The sequence below is a fragment of the Lytechinus variegatus genome, chromosome 19 (genome assembly GCF_018143015.1).
Source record: "Lytechinus variegatus isolate NC3 chromosome 19, Lvar_3.0, whole genome shotgun sequence".
Taxonomy (NCBI): Eukaryota; Metazoa; Echinodermata; class Echinoidea; order Temnopleuroida; family Toxopneustidae; genus Lytechinus; species Lytechinus variegatus.
The window spans coordinates 2,884,439-2,906,490 of record NC_054758.1 but is presented as its reverse complement, the minus strand read 5'-3'; the positions used below and the strand labels follow the sequence as shown (position 1 = coordinate 2,906,490).

Sequence of the window (22,052 nt, the reverse complement as noted above, 5' to 3'; positions counted from 1 at the left end):
GCTTTAATAGTCTAAAGTAGGCCTTTAAGGAGTAAGCAAGCATGTAATTGAAAAATTAGGACTTCCGTCAATAAACTGATAAATTATTAGGCCTACTTACAAATCCCGAAAGCACCGATTGGCATACTTCAAAAGCTACTAATGCATTAAATAGGCATTTGTATCATATATTGGGCTCAGGTAATAGTTAAATTCAGTTACAGGAAATTTAGAGGATAAACTTTTTGTACTTATCTGAATTTCACAAAGTTAAATGGTATTTGTCAACACTAAAAAATATTGTTGGTCGTCGGAAATTAGCTCACGGGTTGCAAAAAATATGCAAAATGTTGCAAAAGTAAGCAAAAGAAAGTTGCAAAAATATATTTGGCGCCTGGGGAACATACACGACTTTAATGTGGATAACGCATGTGTTGGATGAAATAAAGATTTTTTTTAAAAATGCGATCGCTTTCTCTCTCATACACACACACACCCTGACACACACATTCTCTCCCACACATACACACCCCCATCCGCATCCTCACAGCACACCCTCACACACACACCCTCGCATCCTCACACACGAGCCCAACCACACACACACACTCTCCGTGCATACACTTTTATTTCTCTTTCTCTCTCTCCCTCTCATCCCCACCCCCACCCTCGCACACACACACACACACACACACACATTGATATACATGCTCATATCATTTTTTGATGCTCTGTATTGTACTAATATTTTACTTTCTTGCTAGCACACCCACAACCAAACCAACGCAGAATGTCACGCAAACTAGCGTTTAACCACTCCCAATAGCACGTTTCCCACACACACACCCACCCCCACACACCCCATCCATACACCCTTCCACATACACCATGCACATTAATTGGTCACATACTGCATCTTGAGAAATATTGAATTTTTTTTTAAGTTCTTATTAATAATAAGCAACAGCAAAGGAGTATTTTTATTGCAAATTTATTGACATTGACATTTCAGGTTAACGTGATATCATAATCATGACTTTGATGTCGACGTTATTCTTAATGGAGAGTTATTACACCGCTCACAATTCACACATTTTTGGCAGGGATATTTTCAGTGATATCGAGGAAATCGTGAGCTAGAATACAAGTAATAACAACATCACGATTTAGCAATTATGACGAGCTCCTTCAGCTAATTTTTAGATTTTACTGGAGAGTTGTTGTTTTTTTAATTCAAAAGATTTTGATCTCCTAATTCCCGTTTGTTTTTGACCTGCTACATTAAGGTTACTAATGATTTACAACTGAAATACTAAATATTCAACTTGAATATTGTGTAATTGAATTTACCTTAACTTTCTTACATTTTCGTTAGTTTTATTTAAATTTCCTTCACATTACAACAAAGGGAGATGATGTCAAGATATCCATCGTCATGGTGACGAGTAACATTTACAAATTAATATTGCACAATAAAACGATTAACACGCTACGCGTTCTGAAACTGTAAACTTGGGGTTGATCCCTTCCGACAGTTTATTGACAGAACGGCATGTTTTGAATTGAAATGATTTGAAATTGAATTGAATTAACGAATACAACATCATGGATAGAATACACTTGAATGAGTAACTGGCAAGTTACAGATGGTGGTATAAGTAGTAGAAATGGTAATATTGGAAGCAAAAGTCATGGCAGTAGTAGCACAAACATTATCAATAACAGAAATAGTAGTAGTTGTTGTGGTATAAGTAGGAGCAGTAGTATTGGTAGTAGTAGTAGTAATGGTCGTAGTAGTAAGATAGTAGTAGTAGTAGTAGTAGTAGTAGTAGTAGTAGTATTAGTAGTAGTAGTAGTAGTAGTAGTAGTAGTAGTAGTAGTAGTAGTAGTAGTAGTAGTAGTAGTAGTAGTAGTAGTAGTAGTAGTAGTAGTAGTAGTAGTAGTAATATTATTATTATTATTAGTAGTAGTAGTAGTAGTAGTAGTAGTAGTAGTAGTAGTAGTAGTAGTAGTAGTAGTAGTAGTAGTAGTAGTAGTAGTAGTAAAAGTAGTAGTAGAAGTAGTAGTAGTAGTAGTAGTAGTAGTAGTAGTAGTAGTAGTAGTAGTAGTAGTAGTAGTAGTAGTAGTAGTAGTAGTAGTAGTAGTAGGAGGAGGAGGAGGAGGAGGAGGAGGACCAGCAGTAGTAGTCGTCGTCTTCGTCGTCGTCGTCGTCGTAGTACTAGTAGTATAGTAGGAGTTGTTGTTGTTGTTTTACCAGTAATTAATTAACTAGTAGTATCAGTTCTGTAGTAGAACCAATAGTAGCAGCATTATAATTATTATTTGTAGTGTTACTACTTGTGGTAGTATGGCGGTGATAGTTGTCATGGTTGTTGGATTATATTGTTGTTTAAGACAAATTTCAGCATTACAAGCAGCAATAGTACCAGTGACAAATATATTTCTAGATGTCTGAATGACTTAAAGGTATTGTTTAACTTTGTGAGCAGCCGATTTAAAAAATCCTCAAACCAAGATGAAACATGTGTACAAGTGCATGTATTAGAACTAATAAACCCTGAAAACAACCATTATTGAGAATGAAAAGCTAAAACTACAAGGCAAACCCCGATTTTGTAAATAGGCGTCTTATAGACGCCTAAATAGTACACATAAGTGTATGGGATGAAATTAAGATGGTGTTTCCGGTCACTTTATATTTCAACTTTTGAAGCACTAAATAATTATTTTCGAACGCAATTTTTGGGGCTTCATTTTTGTAACATATCACAGACACAGGTGACAAGTGTGACCTTCTAGCTCAGATTTTTAAGTCAAACCAATGTTAACCAATCACTTTAACCATCAAAGTATGTCTTACCAATTAAAATACATCGCTCTTAATTTAATTTTATGTGTAAACACTGCATGTATTTATCATTTTTATTATCTCAACCCCATACAACGACGTCATTATCATAAATGATATTTTGTTGCTTCAGATATAACAAACACCACAGACAATAATACGTAAATACAGTGCATCACAATCTCCACAATGAACCCTTGTGAACAATCCATTTGCAATTTGTCGATTATCTTTTTTTTTCAAAATACACACAAAACATTTTTGGTATCATATATTTATCAGAAACGATTTATCGACATGTAGCGTGTTTAGTCATATCGCAATTTGATAGCATTGAAAAAAAAACAACTTTTTTGAAGCAATATGATAAATAATATATTCTGAGAAAACAAAAAATAGTAAACCTGTTCAATTCACCCACAACGGCAAGTGCCATTTTCGATGTTTTCCAAAGGAAAAACTAAGATGATATAGAAAAGAACAAAGAGTTTTAAAGCTGCTGTAACAATCTTATGATAATGAACGTAATAAAGGTCAACATAACATGTAATAATAATTTAACTCCACTATCAACTATACACATGAATAGGGCATTTCTTTGCTTGAACAGGTTAAGTGTTGGCTGTCATTATACCTTTAACATGCGATAAGTAATTTTTCAAAAACAACAAAATTAATTTGAATACTAATAGTTAACCGAGCATTTTTTTTACTAAACGTAAATTTGAAAAACCTCAATTGTACTGCTTTTTTCAAAATAAATTCATACATTAACATTTCACAACGGACACTTTTAATTTTCTTAATATAGTACTTTCTCGTAACAATAATAACATTAACAAAACAATTCATGATCTTAGATTTTGAAATCGTGAGCATATTCAAACGTATTTCCAAACATTTTTTTTTCCTGAAATACTTGGAAATCGTCTGCTAGTAAGCTCCCGAACGTTCCCAGTGTCGGAATGTGCGAGACATTGGAGAAAATGCAAGAAGAAACGAACCATAATTCGGGGAAGGGGGGCATGGGGGGGGGGTGACAAAATGTGTCAACACCCCTTCCCCAATACACATTTGTTTTAAGAGACATTTACTTTTCACCAATCATGTGTGCACTCGAAAACATATGTTTAGAGGGTCACAAATCTCTTTAGGATAATTTGAACGCAAAAGTCACATTATGTTTTTTTAATAATTACGTGAGTTAGATGAATAGTCAATGAGAAAACACTTTAAAAAAATCATTTGCCACGTTTTTATTACCAAGTCATGAAGTTGGATATTCTGATTGAGGATATCAATCAATTTTTCTTGTTTTGAGTTAAATTTCAAACAACTCTTCCGAACCAGTTCTTGTAGTTTGAATGATATCATTATCAATGTAACTTTTTAAAAATAAGAATGGATCTCCCTTTGAGGGATGTTCAGCCATTTTTCAGCCATTTTCAGCCATTTTCTTTCAGCCTTACCCCCTTCTCTTTCTTACATCAAACTTAAATATAAACAATGATATATATTTGAAGAAAACAAGGAATGCTAGCTTCTCTCACCTATCGGAGGTGAAGTCTAACACAAGTGTTCTTAATTTTGTCATTAAATCAGAAAATATTGCATTTCTATCCTCATCTGCATTTATTGATGGTTGCTTGGTATGTGAAATAGCACCGTCTTGGAGGGACTTTTCTTGCTGGAGTAAGGTTTCCGTCTCAAATGTGTCGATGATGGTCGAAGATGGCGCTATTCCGTTTAGAGAGTCAAGGATGTGTTGATTCTCAAGAGCCTGGGTATTACTGAGAGCCTGCGTAGAAAGACAAAAGTAAAATGAAAACAGGTTACCAATCATTTGATCTAGTAATTATAGTATAAAATTAGGCTTCACGTTTTACATCTAAAAAGAAATAAGGCCCTGACGCCCTTTTTAATAGCTGCTCTGAAAATTCAAAAATATAAAAATGCGGGCCCAAATTTTAAGTGTCACTATTGTGCAAATATTTCATTTTAGGGACAAAAATATACACAGAATGGAAGCCTGGATAAGCTAAAAAGACTCATCCTCTGAGTCGCTCAAGTTTTTGAATTTCAATTACATCATATTCAGGAAGTAAAATTCGAATAACGCTTCCCATATTTGCGTTACAAGAACAAAATCATTCAAATCAAATATAGGTTATGTGGAGAATGATCCGTTCCTATGAAGATGATCGTAATAGTTAAAGGACAAGTCCACCCCAGCAAAAACTTGATTTGAATAAAAAGAGAAAAATTCAACAAGCATAACACTGAAAATTTCATCAAAATCGGATGTAAAATAAAAAAGTAATGGCATTTTAAAGTTTCACAAAACAGTTATATGCACATCTCGGTCGGTATGCAAATAAGGAACTGATGACATCACTCACTCACTATTGAAATGAAGTTTCATTCATCCCTGAACACGCGAAATTCCATTATTTTAACATTTTGTGATTCAGGCAAGGAGGTCCTAATCGTCAAATTCGTAAAAATTGAAATATTGTATTATTCAAACAATAAAAAACAAAAGAAATAGTGAGTGAAATCATCGACTCTCTCACTTTGTTAAAAATAAGCGAAACTTTGAAATGTCATAACTTTCTTATTTTTCATCCGATTTTGATGAAATGTTCAGCATTGTGCTTGTCTGATTTTTCTCTGTTGATTCAAATCAACATTTTTCTGAGGTGGACTTGACCTTTAATCAATCCTCATCGGTATTTTCATGCGTACTTATATCATTCCGGTTTATCAGGCAAGTGCTGATGTAGTTTCATATTCAGTAAGAATGAGATTAATCATATGGGAGGAATATGAATGTACCTCCCTGGATAATATGCAAAAAATATATATATTTGTTGCATTCCATTAAAGGAAAACTTTGAAATGCGATGGTTTGCAGCCTGTTTTTGCGGCATATCGTTCAGGATTTAACTTAGTGAGTTAAGGTGGAACAATTCTATAGATGTTATCTTTAATGTACTGTCCAGGATTTAGCTTTTTAGCTTTGCCTTATTCTTCTTGGTACAAAAACTATCAAGGTGGAAAAAATACCTTCTGCGAAAACATGTTCCTCCACAAAGTCAGGCCCTGTCGTTTGGCTCTCGATGAACGATCATTATCCTTGTTTTTCCGCCGTCCACTCCGTGACTTGCCCCCAGAGCTCCGTTCCCTATTCCTCCTCCTCTCCTCTCTCCTAGCCTGTTTCTCTTCTCTTGACGATTTCCTTCTCTCGCTCTTATCCTTCCTTGGTTTCTTCCGCGATGGAGTCGTGGATGACCCCATTGTCGATGTTGGAATCAGTCTGCCAGAAATTACTTTCTCAACAGCATCAATGCGAACTCGTCCTCGGGACTCCGACGTATCCGTTCCAAGCATTGTTCCCGTAGCGGTGTCCACTTGACTTGGACCATCTTGGGGGCGCCCTTCGTCGGCATCTTCTTCGGCGGACTTCTCCAGTCGTATGTGCACTTCTGGGTCATGGACAGCGTCCTGGGGCAGTGGATTGCAGTAACTTTCCAGATGGGAGACTGAACATCGGTTGTGGCAGCACTCTGTTACGATGAGACCTGTTCTTACGCGGCGTTTTGACCGACCAAGCTCACCTCTGGATATCCCCGACTTCAGAAATGTCTTTGCCCGTGATTCCAACTCGAAGACGCCAGCTGTAACAACGTAAAAATGTAGAATATGAACTATGTTAGCATGTAATTGAAAATGAAGTAAAGGGGAAAAACTTCCTTCATGAGTCCTCACGAAAAATAAATGTTGCATGTCGGATATCTATACAAAATATTAAATGCCATATATGAATATGTACATGATCTGTGTGTACATTATGACTCATAAGAATAACATGTAAGGGGTTAATATTAGTGGCAATAAAGGTGACGATGAAGACTGTTATGATATTTCGTTTTTCAGTAGTCTTCTTTCCATGGCAGAAATATTATCTAATCCCTATAGAAGTAATGATCAGTGGTGGTTATGGTTAGCCGAGACGACGTTTGCTCCGACGACAATTACTCTGGGCTTAATTTTATCTAAGATGTAGGGTTAGGGTTTCAACAGCGTTTTATGTTAGGTTTAGGGTAGGGTATAAGTCCAGGGTTGAAGTTGGCCATTCCATTAGTATGTGAGATTTACATCGGAGCAATTGTCGCCGAAGTACATGTCAAGGAACCAATGGTTGCAACCTTGGTATCAGAAGTGATGGAAAGGTTAGACTTGCTGATATCGATGTCATTCTTGGCTGGATGAATTTCTGATTATCACATTGTGGTATTGTAGTATGTGATTACCCCTCATTCAACATAACGCCAATGTTTTCTAATTGTATTTTTCTAGAAAATGCAATACGCACCCGATCTTTTGCTGGGCTGACCATAGTAGCCACGGCCGTCACACACAAATGCAACAGCATTCACAAGTTCTTGACCGCAAAGGAGCGGAAATGACGCAGTCACGTGACACAAAATAACCAATAGGAGGAGAGACAGAAGAGCCAACGGGAAGCCACTGCAAATCATCTTGTCATCCGTCTAAAGAGAGAAAGAGAAGAAAGTCGTATTTAAAGTGTGAATATTTCAAGACGAATATGATCCTTATTCCTTATCAAACGCAGGAAGGGCCACATACATGCGCACATGATATTGATGAGAAGATAAAAATTGATATTTGACAAGACAATACTAAACAGGTGAGGAGTCAATTTTATCAAAAAGATTTCTTGGAAACCGCTGTCACTTGCAGCTTTTTTATGATTCTACCACCGGCACATTTTTTGAGCGAAATCTTTGAGATAAGAAAACACGACAGGTTGGACCATTAGGATAATATTGTGTGATCGAGGGAGATAAAAGTGCAACTCGGAGCTAAACTTAGAGCACATTTCACTCAATTTTTTTTGGTCAATATTTTTTATCTAGCCCCATGTACATGTGGCAATCACTGAGTTCTTCACTAGACTAGGTAATATTACTATGATATCACATTCAACAGGTGCCTTTTTGTGGGATATTGTCTGACATGATCGTAAAAAGTACATGCATATAGCAATTCAAATGTGCAATTGTCTAACGTTGCTTAAAAAGGCCCAATTCTTTACCATCGCTGGGCAACATACTGCATGGTCATAGGATTTACAAAAATAATAGACTGTGCTTAATTTTGGTCAATTCAAACATTACTTATGTTCAAAGTTTGAATTTATATTATTGACAAACATAGGTTCTATGAAATGTACGATCACAAAACTGATATTTCGGGTCGGAATAAATTCGACTCATTCATTTTGTCAGGTCAAGACATACATGATATAAAGAAAATCATTTCTCAAGATTAAATTGGGAGGGCAATTTTCAGAAGAGAATTATTGTATAAAGCGTAAAGTATTATTTCTGAAAGAAATCTGCTTTATTTGGAAATTGAAAAATGTTTTTTCAATCTGATAAAGGAAAAGAAAAGGAATTTTTTATAAATTCAATGAAAAGTGCCACAACTGTCTCGTAAATTTTGTAAGGCTGCAATGTGATAATAATATTTCAATGTCACTCACTTTATCAAACATTTCTAAGCAGTAGCGTACCTAAGATTTTCCAAAGGAGGGGGGGGGCAAATTCGTCCGCAAAAAATTGACAAGCCCCCCCCCCCCCAAAAAAAAAAAAAAGGTCTTCAACCACAAATAACGGATTTTGTACCATAAAAACATTGACAAGCAAAAAAAAAAGGTCTTCAAGTTCAATTATGGCTCGTCAGGGATCCATTGTAACTCGTCAGGGGGAGGGATACGTCCCTTGCATGGGTTGTGACTCGTCAGGGGGCAGTCTGCCCCCTCTGCCCCCCCCCCCCGGAGGGGCGCTAATGTTTCTAAGATCATGATCGCATATACCATTTATACTCAGGTATTGGCGGCATGGCCCTCAGTTGCTCCTACCTCAGTGCTTACAAGCCGTGGGTAGAGAGTGGCAACTGGATATATTACAGTTTTACAACAAAGAAAAAAAAGTAAATAAGTCCCTTCCGTTTAGGTAAATCTGCCCTTAAGTACATCAATATTCCAATTTAAATCTAAATGTCCCGAAACGGTTACACTCTTAACAATGAGTAAAATTTTACCCAATATTGGGTAAAAAGGAACATGCATGTTAGTGCTGGGTATTTTTCTTACCGATTTTATCCCATATTGGGCTATTTCAACGCAAGATTGGGTAAAATTTACAAAATATTGGGTATCATTTTACCCAACCAACATGCATGTTCCCATTTTACCCAATATTGGGTAAAACTTTCTTTTAAGTGCATAATATGAAATATAGGGAAAATGTGTATTATTGTTTTGCGGTGTTTTGCATGAACATTTATTTTGACTCTTCTTCGACTTCATCTGGTTCATCGAATAGTTTTTTATTGTCCTCCTCTTCCTCTTCCTTTGTCTCTTATACTCTTTATTTTCTAGTTCTCCTTCCAATTCCTACTCCTCCCCTTCTTCTTCTATTCCTCCTCCTTCTTATTCTTCTTCTTCCTCCTTCTCCTCCTCTTCTTCTTATTCTTCTTCCTCGGCTTCTTCTCCTTTTTTTTCATCTTTTTTTTTCTTCTTCTTTTTATTCTTCTCCTCCTTCTCCTCCTCCATCTTCTTCTTCATTTAATGTTCTTCAAATACAATTTTGCTTCAGTGCTATCTTTGAATCATGGGCCTCAATGATATCTTTGATCCCCCCTCCCCCTCCCCTGACGCCAAACTTTAGAATCATTAAACTTTAAAAAGCAGCTCGATCATCAACCCTCCCCTCCATGTCGATCCTGTATACCACGGACTGTGATTAATCGAGAGATGGCCTCTACGGTTAAGGATCGTAAAAATATCACATTTACTTGGTTCGATCACTTTGAAGAGACACACCTCTTCAGGAGAATTGCATCTTATGACTCAGAGCTTGTGTAAGATATTATGTTAAAAGAAAGTAATGGTGAAAGCAAGAAAAGGTTCCGACAATTACTATCGGATTGACATCAGGTTATGGGAACCGTTCAAAAACGAATCTGATACGGAGTATCCGATAAGAGGGGATCTTGGGGTAACATTTATCTTTCACTTTCTATAATGGGTGGAAGGTGTACCCCTCATGAAACGATAGAAGCATTCTTTGTGAGCAATCTCGCACCCCATAAGACAAAGTTAGAGAATGCACTTTAAAAATATTTTTACATAGGTTAAGGACTTTACAGCAAAGAATATAAATGTAAATAAAATTTATTGTAGGTAGCCAGGATGTCAAGATGTATTTCGAATGATCTTGTAGGTTTGCATGGTGGAGTTTATAACGTGGAGAAGGTTTATGGTTCACCATGTGTAATATGAAGAAGGGAAGGAAGTACAGGCAGAAAGATTGAAATTGAAAGACGAGATTGGATGAAAAGAGGAAATTAGAAGTATTCTTTCTTGAAAACCTTCTTTAACATGTCTAAGATATATTTCATTTTGAAAAAAAGTCTTTGAAGGTCAAGTCCACCTCAGAAAAATGTTGATTTGAATCAATAGGCAAAATCTGACAAGCACATGCAATGCTGAAAATTTCATCAAATGGATGTAAAATAAGAAAGTCATGACATTTCAAAGTTTCGCTTATTTTTCACAAAATAGTTTTATGAACGAGCCAGTTACATCCAAATGAGAGAGTCGATGATGTCACTCACTCACCATTTCTTTTGTTTTTTATTGTTTGAATTATACAATATTTCAATTTTTATGAATTTGATGATTAGCACCTCCTTGCCTGAAGCACAAAAAGTTAAAATAATGGAATTCCACGTGTCCAGGGAGGAATGAAACTTCATTTCACATGACAATGACGAGAAAATAAAAAAAAATCATGTTTCATAATGTATAATAAAATACAAAAGAAATGGTGAGTGAGTGATGTCATCAGTTCCCTCATTTGCATCCCGACCGAGATGTGCATATAACTGTTTTGTGAAATGAAGCGAAACTTTAGATTGTAATATCTTTCTTATTTTACATCCGATTTTGATGAAATGTTCAGTTTTATGCTTCTTGAATTTTTCTGTATTTTATTCAAATCAAGTTTTTGTAGGGGTGGACTTGTCCTTTAAGAAAGGAAAAGGGGAATATCCTAATTATTTGACACTACGACATGTGCACATAATTATCATACCATAATCTTGTCTGAGTTTGTTGGTCTATTGATTTACCAGAAAATATTTTCTTAAGCATAAAAACTCGTTCTTAGCGTTTACAGAGGAAACAAGAAAATCAGACAAATTGACAGGTGAAAGTTTTAACAATAACGGACAAAAAAGAAGGTTATGACTTTTTAAACGTTGTGACTATTGGTAATTCCTATACCCATGAAGACTTCAAATTGGCCGCATATGTGATGCCACAGTTTGTAAGGCAAGGACTACTCTTCTATGTACTCCATACATAAAATGGCTAAAATGTCATTTTTTTCAAAAGTTTTACTTCAAATGGTATATTTTTGTCATGAGGACATAAAACAATATACTACCTGGGTAGTATATTGGATAACCTGGCTAGTAGATTCAGAAAAAAACACAAATCCCTGATAATTAAGTACATGGCATTTAGAAAAGTCGTCATTGCCCCTTGTCATAATATACTTACACAGTTGCCATTTTGAAATGAAGATAGTCTTAGGGATATCAGTTATAAAGAAGCCATTATTTTCATATTTCTTTTCGATTTTTTTCAAACTTTCACCATTCTGTTTCGTTTTTTCCTCCTTTCCAACTCATTTGATGACCAAGGCTGGATTCCCCCTTAATGTTGACAAAAAAAGAACAGTTTGATGAAGCGAGTTTTCGCAACAGGGACGGATTCTAGAACTGAATTAGTACACCTATTGAACATGCCCGTCGAATCACAATGGGCAGCTCAGAGGTCTTTGTCGAAAATTAGTGAACCGGAACAACAGATTGTCTTTGAGATTTGGAGCCGAAGAAAAATTGCAAATATGGCCATTGTCCGGGACGACAATGTTCTCTTGATTCACCGATTTTCGACAGAGGTTGCTTTGCCATGAAGGACTTTTTAAAATAGATTCTCTACGGTCCAGAAAGCGTCTTCCGATATTCAATGGCTATGGGACATATCGACAATGTTTTACCCTTCAGATCACTATCAAGGGCAGAAGATGGAACAGGTAGGTACACGCTTAGGAAAATAAAATATTAGGAGCACCCTATCCGGCTCAAATTTGCACACATAGAGGCATTGTTGCACCTTTAACATGTTTAAGGGTGCAATTACACTGCAAAAACTCTGGTGTTGATTTAACACCAGCCCGGAATCTACATATGTCCACACTGGCAGAGAAGTGTTAAACAAAACCAGTTTCCTTTTGGTCTAACACGAGATAGGTGTTTATACAACACCAATTAGTATAAAAAGCAATACTTCTCTGGTGTGGACCTATATAGATTCCTGGCTGGTGTTAAATCAACACTGGAGTTTTTGCAGCGTAGGTAGATTTCATACCCTCATAAGGAGCAGAGTTGTAACTTTTTTGAAGTTGTACATTTGTGTATTTTAAAGGCAAACACCAAATAGATATGTTGCACCTTTCAGGATGTATACAGGCAATTCAGGATGAGAACAGACAAGCAAAATGGTCATTTTTTGCGCCTTGTTCATCTAAGCCATGTAAGATGAAAGGTTGCACCCGAAAGGTGTTTCTAGTGTTGCCAGTGAGTAGGGTGCACCCTTCACCCTGTTTTCCCTCCGTTTATGTGTTTGTAGAATATGACAACACAAATTCCACAAACAAACAGAAAATAATCAATTTATGCTTACCGTTTTCCTTGACCTTGAATAATTACTCCGATTTAATGATTCTAAATGATGTAAAGTTTTCCACGAAGAGAATTAAAGAGATTATGCATGAGGAATTCCAAGTTTAATCTGCCTTCATCTAGCATTTGTGACGAATCAGCAAGCCTTTTTTAAAATTGATAGAGAACCGGTGACCATTCAATATAAGGTTCTAGTCCCATTCAACCTTATGATGCTGTAATCCAGACAATTTTTATAGCAGAGGTACTTCAAGTCAATCAAATATTTTTACATCGGAAGTAGTTTGGTGAGATAAGGCTTGAGGCAAGAGAAATGTGATTGGACCTTTTCAATCGCGACACTCCAAGGCGAATGTGAACTTGTATCCAAGGATGAAAACTTATATAGGCGGTAGAGACCCAGTGGTTGTTTAGTCGACACCCCCTAAATTGCCAAAAAAATTTAGATCTTTAGAGAAGAGAAAAAAGTAGGAAGAATCCGTCGGTGGCATCGAAGTTAAGATAGAATAGATCAAATGTCAAACAAGGCGTCGTTGTATTTTCAAAAAGATATTGCAAGATTATGTAGTTATCGTTCGAAGATAATGGCGCTGACGAAAGGTGTGTGTCAGATAGGTGAGTCTGTCAGATACGGGTTGAACTTGAAGACAATCCAAAGATATCCGAGGTCGCCAAAGTGATAGAAAGACTCGGATTTTGGGTCATGCAGAGAAGATGAAGCCAAAATCATCTGGACTTTTAATTGGTAGGTATGCGGACCGCTGACCCATTGCCGAAAATATGCCAAAGTTGCCTAAACAATATGCAGCTTTCACTTTATGTACTACGAAAGTTGGAAAATGAAACTTCGAAAAGACGTGCCCGAATATATTCCGGAAGATAGTAACTAAATGATTCAGAGATGTGCGGATCGTGCATGTTGCTCCAAAATGATGCTGGGAGATTTAGATGGGATGAGAAGAAACAGCAGTATTAACATTAGGTGGGGACGAGAGGAGTGACGAATTTTGAGGGGTGCGCCTGAAAGGTTGGCCGGGATGAAGTCAGGAGCATGAGGAGGCGAGAAAGTGAAGTGTCGTCGGTGGGCAATCAGACACGGAGCCACATATGACACCGTAACATAGCCGACTGACCCATTAGGGGCATCCACACGACGGACCATTGAGGACAAAAAATATGTGGGAGTAAATGAGAGAGGGAGAGAGAGAGAAAAGAAGAGTGAGATATAGAGAGAGGGGAAGAGAGAAGGGGTATGCTTGGACAACGGATACAATGAGGAAGGCATCTTGACTTTGTCTATGCTTGCCTTGGACAAAAGCGGATGAAGAAAAAATAAATGCGAATATACATCAGTGGTGTGCAAATGGGCAGGGGGGGGGGTCCCCCCCAAAAAAAAACGCGATCGAGAAAAAAAAGAGAAAAGAAAAAAGGGTTAGATATACTATTTTCTCAATATTATGTCAAAATCTATCACAAAATTGGATTTTTGTAGTAAAAATTTCGAAACTTTTGATCGCGGGCAACTTTTTTGAAATACATAAACAGGTTGTTAAAATATTATTTATATTATTATCAAAAGATGAATAAAGTGAAAATAGCCGATATGCAAAAGTAGCGCATGAGAGAGAAACAGGGAAATAACATAGAAGAGAGATGATGATAAGAGAATATAAAAAATGGAAGGAAAGGGTGTTGAAAGGAGCGAAATGTGGAAGTTAAAGACAGAGAAAGTGATTATATGGAAAAAAATAGATCGGCTGAAATGTAACAATAGAGGCAGAGTGCACATGTTTGTGGGTATGCGTGCGTAAGAGGGTGTGTGTGCGTATTACATTGTGCGATGGGTGCGATGTGAGCGTGTGCTATTTTGCGGAAACTGTGGGTTTGTGATGGTAAGCCTATGTGTGTTTTTGCAGAGTTTGGGAATGGATGCGTGCGTGTGTGTGTGTGCGAGTGTGAGTTTGCAGTTTGGATGGGTGTACGGGTGTGTATAGAAATAAACAATATATATTAAAGTGTCAAATGCCATGTAACAAATAAATTACGAAGGAAGGACTGAATAAACTGATGGAATAAAACCCAAGGTTAAAAAAGAACAAAGTATGATTATTTGAAAGAAAAAATTGAAACATCAAGAGAAGCGAAAAGAAAGATGTGTAGTAAAATTTCAAATTCTATTTTATTGGCGAAATAAAATTTCAAATCCTTGATTTTTCAAATTAAGTCTTTAGTTCCCTGTATCTCTCATTCCAGTAAACATGGTAAAGACCAACCAAATGTCAGAGTTAACTACCCTTTAAGGTAAGGTTACAAGCAAGTCTGCTTCATAAGACTCGATTGATACTAGACCATTTACGAGAGGGGTATGGTTGCACCCCAATGTCCGGTGATAACTGATTGTGACATATCGAAGTGAAATTCTTTTATTATTCGCTGATTCAATTACTATCGTCTTGTGAAAGCTTCTTAGCTACCAAGGGGAGAAAATGCATCGCAGTGTTCACACTGATATGGACTACCATGAACTATACAGGATCATATGCTCGCTAAATAGGATTTGAATTTAGTTCATTATTGATCCACCATTATACACTTTTATCATAGCAATCAGAACCCCAACCCCTATTGTACATTTGCCTGCATTGATCCCTCACAAAGCGCGTAATGTACGCGTAATGTGATGGTGATGTCCAGCCCAATACAATGCTGTACGCGCTAAGCAATGTAAAAGGTTACAGTGCATTGTTGGGCATGATCGTATGTCATCGTAATGTCACAAAACACTGCACGTCACATAGAGCAAATTTACCCGCCCACCAAATATCAATCTGAAAATAGGCATTACTTTAAAATATATACGAATTCAATGCACTCATCGAAAACAAACTTTTATGATTTTTTTTCATTATCATATTTTTTCAAATTTATGATTATCATCATTTTTTTCAATACTGAAATCATTATCACTACTTTTTCTATCTTTGACATTATCAATTTGAAAATCTTTAAAATTGACATCACTTTCATTGTATCTATCAGATATCGAAATAGGATTTTCATCTTTATTATTAATGCATTAGTCATATTTCCAAAGCTAAGCTTGAATACTACCTTTTGTAAGTCAATAAATAGCGTATGAAGCTCATTAATTGTTAAAAGCTCTGAAAATAGGAAGTTTGCGGTTACTAACGAACCAGTTGTCCTTTGTATGCCATTACGGCATCAAGGTTGTACTTGTTCGAATCGCTGTTCAAGTTCAGGTCTAGCCTACCTGGCCGGGTACGAGACCTTTTCAACTGCACAACTATCAGTCTCAAAACACATCCGTATTTTCTTATTTTCGCCCCTCCCATCGCTCAAGAAAACAAACAGGGCACCATTAGGGCGCAGTAGGTGCTGCAATTTCGGCATGATGGGGGTCCTCTGGTCGTATGACCTTTAGCTCTGCTCGCCTTCTTTGAGATCTGCCGAAATACTACAGTGAAAGTTAATTGCTGGGACCAAAGCGAAAAGCAGAGCGTGGCTATTTTCGTGTGTGCGTGCTGACTCCGGGACCGTGCGATACGCAGACCTCGCGCAGAGCACGCAGGAAGCGGTAACTTTCAACAAAAATAGCGGATCGACTCAAAACACCGGTAGCTAATCTGCCGTGTGATTGGTCGAATGATTTCGTCACGTGACATATTTGTCTGCTGAACTTAACTTGGCACGTCTGGACTTCCGCGCTAGTCTTTCCAGTAAGACTCTAAAATGATATGATTTGGAAAAGATGTTTGCATCAATGATCTGTTATTCAGCAAAAGTATTACGAATGGTTTGTTTTAATGTACAGAAACAGAAACAATCTTACAAAAACTAACAATTGCTGTTAGGGCTTTATTGAAGTTTCATGAAGATATGTATTCCGTGGTAGAAAATTAGGAAATCCATCCATAGCAAATTAATATTTGCAGCACTGTAGTTATTCTCTTAAATAGAAAACATTGAGCATTGATGCCGAACGAAAGAAAGTCGGTGAAATCTACGGGTGGAAAAAAGGTGGAGAAAAACAACAACAGCGAGAACACGACGGCTTGCTGTGCGTAACACAGCTCGCTGCTGCGCGTAGCAGGCCGAGGCGGCGCGATCTAACGGGTTGCGGACGGGCGGCCCGCTGGGAGACAAATGGCTGGACAAATAGGCCAATTTGCCAATGGGATCTGTGATCTGCGGTCATTATATAAGTGTCATGACGATTAGATGAGTCCTGTGGGTAGGCTGTTAGCCAAGTGTGCGATAATATTACCCTAATGGGCCGAGGAAGTTTAGGATATCCTCTTATGCGGTTTTCGCAGCGGGCACATCTTTTTATTCTTGTATTTTACTGGTTTCTAATTTTCCCCCACTTTTCACATTTCCCAGCCACCATAACATGTTAATCCAGTGAAGATGAATCAATCATCTAATCGTTTACAGGTTTCCTTGAATCAAACATGAATGAAATCAGTGAATCAAAGTTGAAAGATACACTGAAATCAATGAAATGACAGAAATGCCATCTGGAAAGCAAAAAAATGCTTATTTCATTCTCGAGGGCAGGTTATATTCATCTTGTTCATAGAGGACTCTAGATTTTGATTAATCTTCCAGAGATAAATGCGTCCCATCATGTGATTAATTTAATTGTCCCTATACATTTCCAGGTGATGCGCCATAATATTTCGCGAGGTGGCGACAAAACCTAAATGTGCCGTCATTTCATTCCTAATTATTGAGCCTTACTATTAAAACAATCCGTTCAGGGGCCCGTTGCAGAAAGAGTTGCGTTTAAACGCAAGCCAAAAAATCAATCGCAAGTCCAAAATGCGCGCTGTTGATTGGTTGAAAATCAAGTTGCGCATGATTTTTAGATTTGCGATTGATTGCAACTCTTTCTGCAACGGGCCCCAGACCTCTCATTTCAAGATTTTCTTCCATTTTCCTCTTGTTTGGTCCCCTTTTCAGTTTGAATATCACGTGGGCGATCGTCTTTCTACCCCCCCCCCCAACGTGCACTGTAAAAAATATGGTGTTAAAACTGACACCAACTGGTGTTGATAGAGGACCACACCCTGAGGTGTTAAAATAACACCCTAGAGATTGAACATAACACCAAAGAGTGTAAATGTAACGACCATAGGCGTTGTAATAACACCTATAGGTGTAAAACTAACACCACAAATTTAACACCGGTGTAAAATAACTGGTGTGGTAATCTATGTACACCGGTTAACACCACAGTTTTTGCTGTGAAAGAAATGTTTGCATCAATAATGTTACAAAAGATAGATACTCATATTCATGCAATTCATTTTCGCGCTACTTTTCTCGAACTCATACTGACCTCGCCAAATAGGTATGAAATGACCACATGTTCTGCGCCATACATTACGTCGAAAGCATAAAGAAACATTTTTCACTTATCTCTAATAACCATATGAAATGTTTCAACTGAAGCATGAAGTTGTTTTTCATGATCTTTATGTCCTTCAATAAACGTGAAAGTGCGTCATCCAAACCATTACATGACACTGAAATCTACAAACAACCAACAAATGACATCATCTTCTTAACTTTGCTTTTTCCACCTTTAAAGCTGAATGTATAACGGTATTTTTCTACAGCTTATTTCATGTGAATGTGTTCGATTAATGTCTTATGCATATACATTTATATTTTTACAAAGTACTGTCCTCGACAGTAATTCATGTAAAATCGAGTTGCAATACAAATTGACAGACTATGCGACATTCCCTTTGTCTATCGACCAGATCGCCATAAACCTTTGCATCCTTGGTTTATGACCATTATTGTTTATCATTATAGATTCATTATAGATTATGAAATCATAACTATTTCATTATAACAATAATCGCTTTTGATATAATTCTGGTTTTAGAGAATTTTAGAGAATTTTGATTTTCACCTAATATGTTTTTCCTTTCATTCCTCTAAATAACCCCCTCCTCCTAAAAAAAAATGCTTAAAATAAATTGTACCACAGGGGTCTGGGTTGTGGGCGTGGGATATCTGGAAGATTACAAAAATAGATTTAAGAAACAATATGCGTTTGTCACAAATGTCACAAAGCGCATCCCTGATTGCGGGTGGAAGGGGGCAGGGCGGAAACCTCTCCCCAAATGTAGGGGGGATCAGGGCCTGAAAAAATTTGATTAAAAAAAGGTTATTCCCCGAATACAAGGTCATGTCGACCAAGATAAATTTGATAAGCCCCCCAAAAAAGTTATCACCCAAAAAGGAAGTTCATCTCATCTAAAATAATGTTTTATATCGATTTTGAATGATGTATTTTTTTTCATCATAAAATGCCAAAAATAGTAGGGGGACATTTGATATTATGTCCCCCTACTATTTTGGGTAGGGGGGACGGGGATGCGTCCCCCCTGGGATTTCCACCCATGGAAGGGGGGGGGTAGACAACCGCTCAATATTCGATCCCTGGTTGCAAAAAGTGGGTATTATCAATTCATGTTTGACAATAATTCGCTTTTCTGTTTCAATGTTCTCTCTCTTTAGATCTTTCTCTCTTTGTATCTCTATCCCTCCTACTCTAGCTAAGCACCCAATACTTCCAATACTTTGCTGGACTAAAACCCCTCGCCCTATGGCTACGCCTCTGTCGGTCAGTCAATAGCTGGTGCACAATGTCAGTTCTAATTTCGTCAAATCACCGACACGAAGTGGATCAAGATGGGCATATCTAACAAAAATATTGCGTCGTTTGAAGACCCGCCGCGAAACAGTTGGACCAATCATTTAACATCTCTTTCATCTTTTTGCATTTTCATTGTAATTTCTTGTTTTTTGTCTTCTTTCAACCGATTTTCAATCGCGTTTGGATGTCGTGTCAACATGTTTTTCTTGTCAACAAAGAAAAGAGGTCTACGTGGTTTGATTGACAGCTTTAAAATAAAGACTCACTTTATAAGTTTCATGGTCTATCGCGCTCTTTTCGAAGACAACGTGACGTTTAAATGCAGACAAAGGTAGAAGACATTTAAATCAAAAGAAAAATAATTTATTTGATATGATTCGGTTGAATAAGTTCACTACTATTCAGTATCGCCATTTAATTATAGAGGATATTTAAGATGCCATGAGGTTTAAAACAGACTAGTACAAGAAATTAATTTCTCCATAGCATGAGAGAAATGATTGTTCGAAAAATGCAAGAAAACAAATGTCCAAATTATCCTGAATATAGATATGATATACCAGTTTGGATAATTTTCAATTGCGAGTCTCTTAGTGTATGCATTAACGCATATCCTTCGCAAGCTCGCAGCGGATAGTTCTTAAATCTTAAATCAGAAACACTTTGAACATGATAAGCAATGACCCAAGGGTGGTGCTATGTTAGTAGATTTATTATATTTCGTTAGGTATACTTGAATGCCAATTTATAAACTGCTCTAAAGCAGTATGCGCCTAATTCGAATTTGTCTATCTCTATAAGGTGTTACCATTCCCGTAATGCAATGAGGCACTATAATGTTCAAAGGCAAAAATGCTGAAATGAAACAGCTATTTATCCAAGAACATGGTCGATATGGCATGTACGGTGAACTTACCAGCACATGATCAAACGGAGACACACGATGACGACATTCCTGGCTTCCTTCCACAGATCATCGTCATCATGGCCGTTGACGATCACCGGGACATAATCGACATCCTCTTCAAACTGCTTCAGGTCCCGTTGATCACCCTCCTATGGCGTGCCATAGACATGGGGCCGATTGCACGAAAGGATCTTTCCAAGGGCACTTTTTCATGCCGCCCGTCTTTTACGATACGCTGTATTCGGGATAATTCATTTCTGGAATTTATCATAAACATATAAAATTCGTTAGCTAGCTTTAAAATGTTATTTTTTATACAATTTCATGAGATAAAGACATATTTTTTTTTACTTTAACGGACAAATAAAATATGTTTGCAGGTAAATGCGTTTCACGTGGTGCACCAGCGACACGAACATGACGAAACACGGTTCTTGCAAAGACCCTTTCGTGCAATCGGCCCCTTTGTTTGATAAGTCTATTGTTGATATGAAACCAATGGTCCTCTTGGCAATTAAAATCCATCGGATATTTCTACGTCTTAGCAACACTTCACAAAGATTTCACATATGTAGGTTATCAGGATACCATTATACGGTCAAAGAAGAGGACGACTGACCCCCTAGTTAGACACCCAATTAAATCTTATTATTTGAACTTGTTAAATTACACCAGGGTTGAATTGTTAGATGTTGCTTTGTAGAGAATCTAGTACCGTGTTATTATCTAAGACTTAAGCTAGCAATGAATAGAATAATCGGAGTCCAGTTCGCTTTTTGCGAAGTCTAATTGGATAAGCCTCTGTAGTGATTTGAATTTCCCAAGAACAACCTCATTCAAAAGGTCTTTTGAACATGTTGATTCGGGTGGTCCATTCTGCTTATCTCATAACAAGCCAGGCCGTCAATATCATTGAATACCTTTCTTATGAACTGAAAATACAACACTAGGTATGCGTGGCATCCAACCTGCACTCATCGTCCTTCAATCTTTTTTTTTAAACCAAGGGAGCATTTCATAAAACTAGTAGTCATTGATTTTCAGGGGGTACTAGTTATAGGCTACTAATGTCCTTGCATCTGATTGGCTCAGAGCAATTTTGTCAGTGGAAATCAAAAGCAAGAAGTCTCATGATACACTCCCCACAGGACAAGATCGAAGGTATCTTTACTGGTCTACCTCTTTATGAATGCTTGACAATGGGGTTTCTACAACTACAACAGGGACAGTTCTAAGAAAACAGCAAATGTATTAAAAGTGCCCATCAACTGACAAAGATCAGCTGTAAGGTTCTTATCGTAAATTCGTGAACCGGAACAGCATTTTTAATACTTCCGTCACATCTGCTCTACAGCGGCCGTAAGGTGAATCGAAAACAGCCTTTTTATTCATTTTTTTATTTTTCATTTTTTTAGTTAAAAATAAAACCGTTAAAACTGCTGTTTTCGACTCGCCGTACAGCCATCGTAGACCAAAATGTGACTGGGGTATTAGTCCGACGTTTCAGAGCTGACGATAAATTGCTTATACGTCGTTTGTCCAGGCTCCAGGGCGAAACCGTTGTTTTGCTTCACCGATTTTTTACATTTTTTTTTTCGGCTATACTTTGTCATGAAGGTCATTTCCAATACATTTGATATGTTCTTGAATCCGACGTGCGTCGTGAAAGCAATCGAAAACTCCCTATTGTCTGACATGGTTACAAACGGCTTTAGACATGTTCAATGCATCCAGACATACGGAACGAGTCGTGGTGACGTGGTTTTGACTCTCGCCTTTCA

At 37.3% G+C, this 22,052-nt stretch overlaps 1 protein-coding gene and 1 long non-coding RNA gene across 2 annotated transcripts; one reads left to right on the top strand and one right to left on the bottom strand.

Moving 5' to 3' along the window:
• Positions 1-4,194: 4,194 nt before the first annotated feature.
• LOC121406148 lies at positions 4,195-7,368 on the bottom strand. The gene is made up of 3 exons (XM_041597165.1): positions 7,203-7,368; positions 5,894-6,504; positions 4,195-4,625 (listed from the first exon to the last, which is right to left on the bottom strand). Exons 1-3 carry the CDS (start codon positions 7,366-7,368, stop codon positions 4,374-4,376), a joined length of 1,029 nt encoding a protein of 342 aa, XP_041453099.1. The 3' UTR covers positions 4,195-4,373.
• LOC121406149 lies at positions 7,293-20,370 on the top strand. Its single transcript, XR_005968758.1, has 3 exons — positions 7,293-7,378; positions 14,972-14,976; positions 20,284-20,370. It is a non-coding gene; the product is annotated as an uncharacterized LOC121406149 (long non-coding RNA).
• Positions 20,371-22,052: the final 1,682 nt, after the last annotated feature.

Coding starts and splice junctions, on each gene's coding strand:
- LOC121406148 (XM_041597165.1), bottom strand. CDS start 7,368: ATGATTTGCAGTGGCTTCCCGTTGGCTCTTCTGTCTCTCCTCCTATTG. Junction 6,505..7,202: donor TCAGCCCAGCAAAAGATCGG/GTGCGTATTGCA, acceptor ACGTTGTTACAG/CTGGCGTCTTCGAGTTGGAA. Junction 4,626..5,893: donor GGAACATGTTTTCGCAGAAG/GTATTTTTTCCA, acceptor CTTTCTACGCAG/GCTCTCAGTAATACCCAGGC.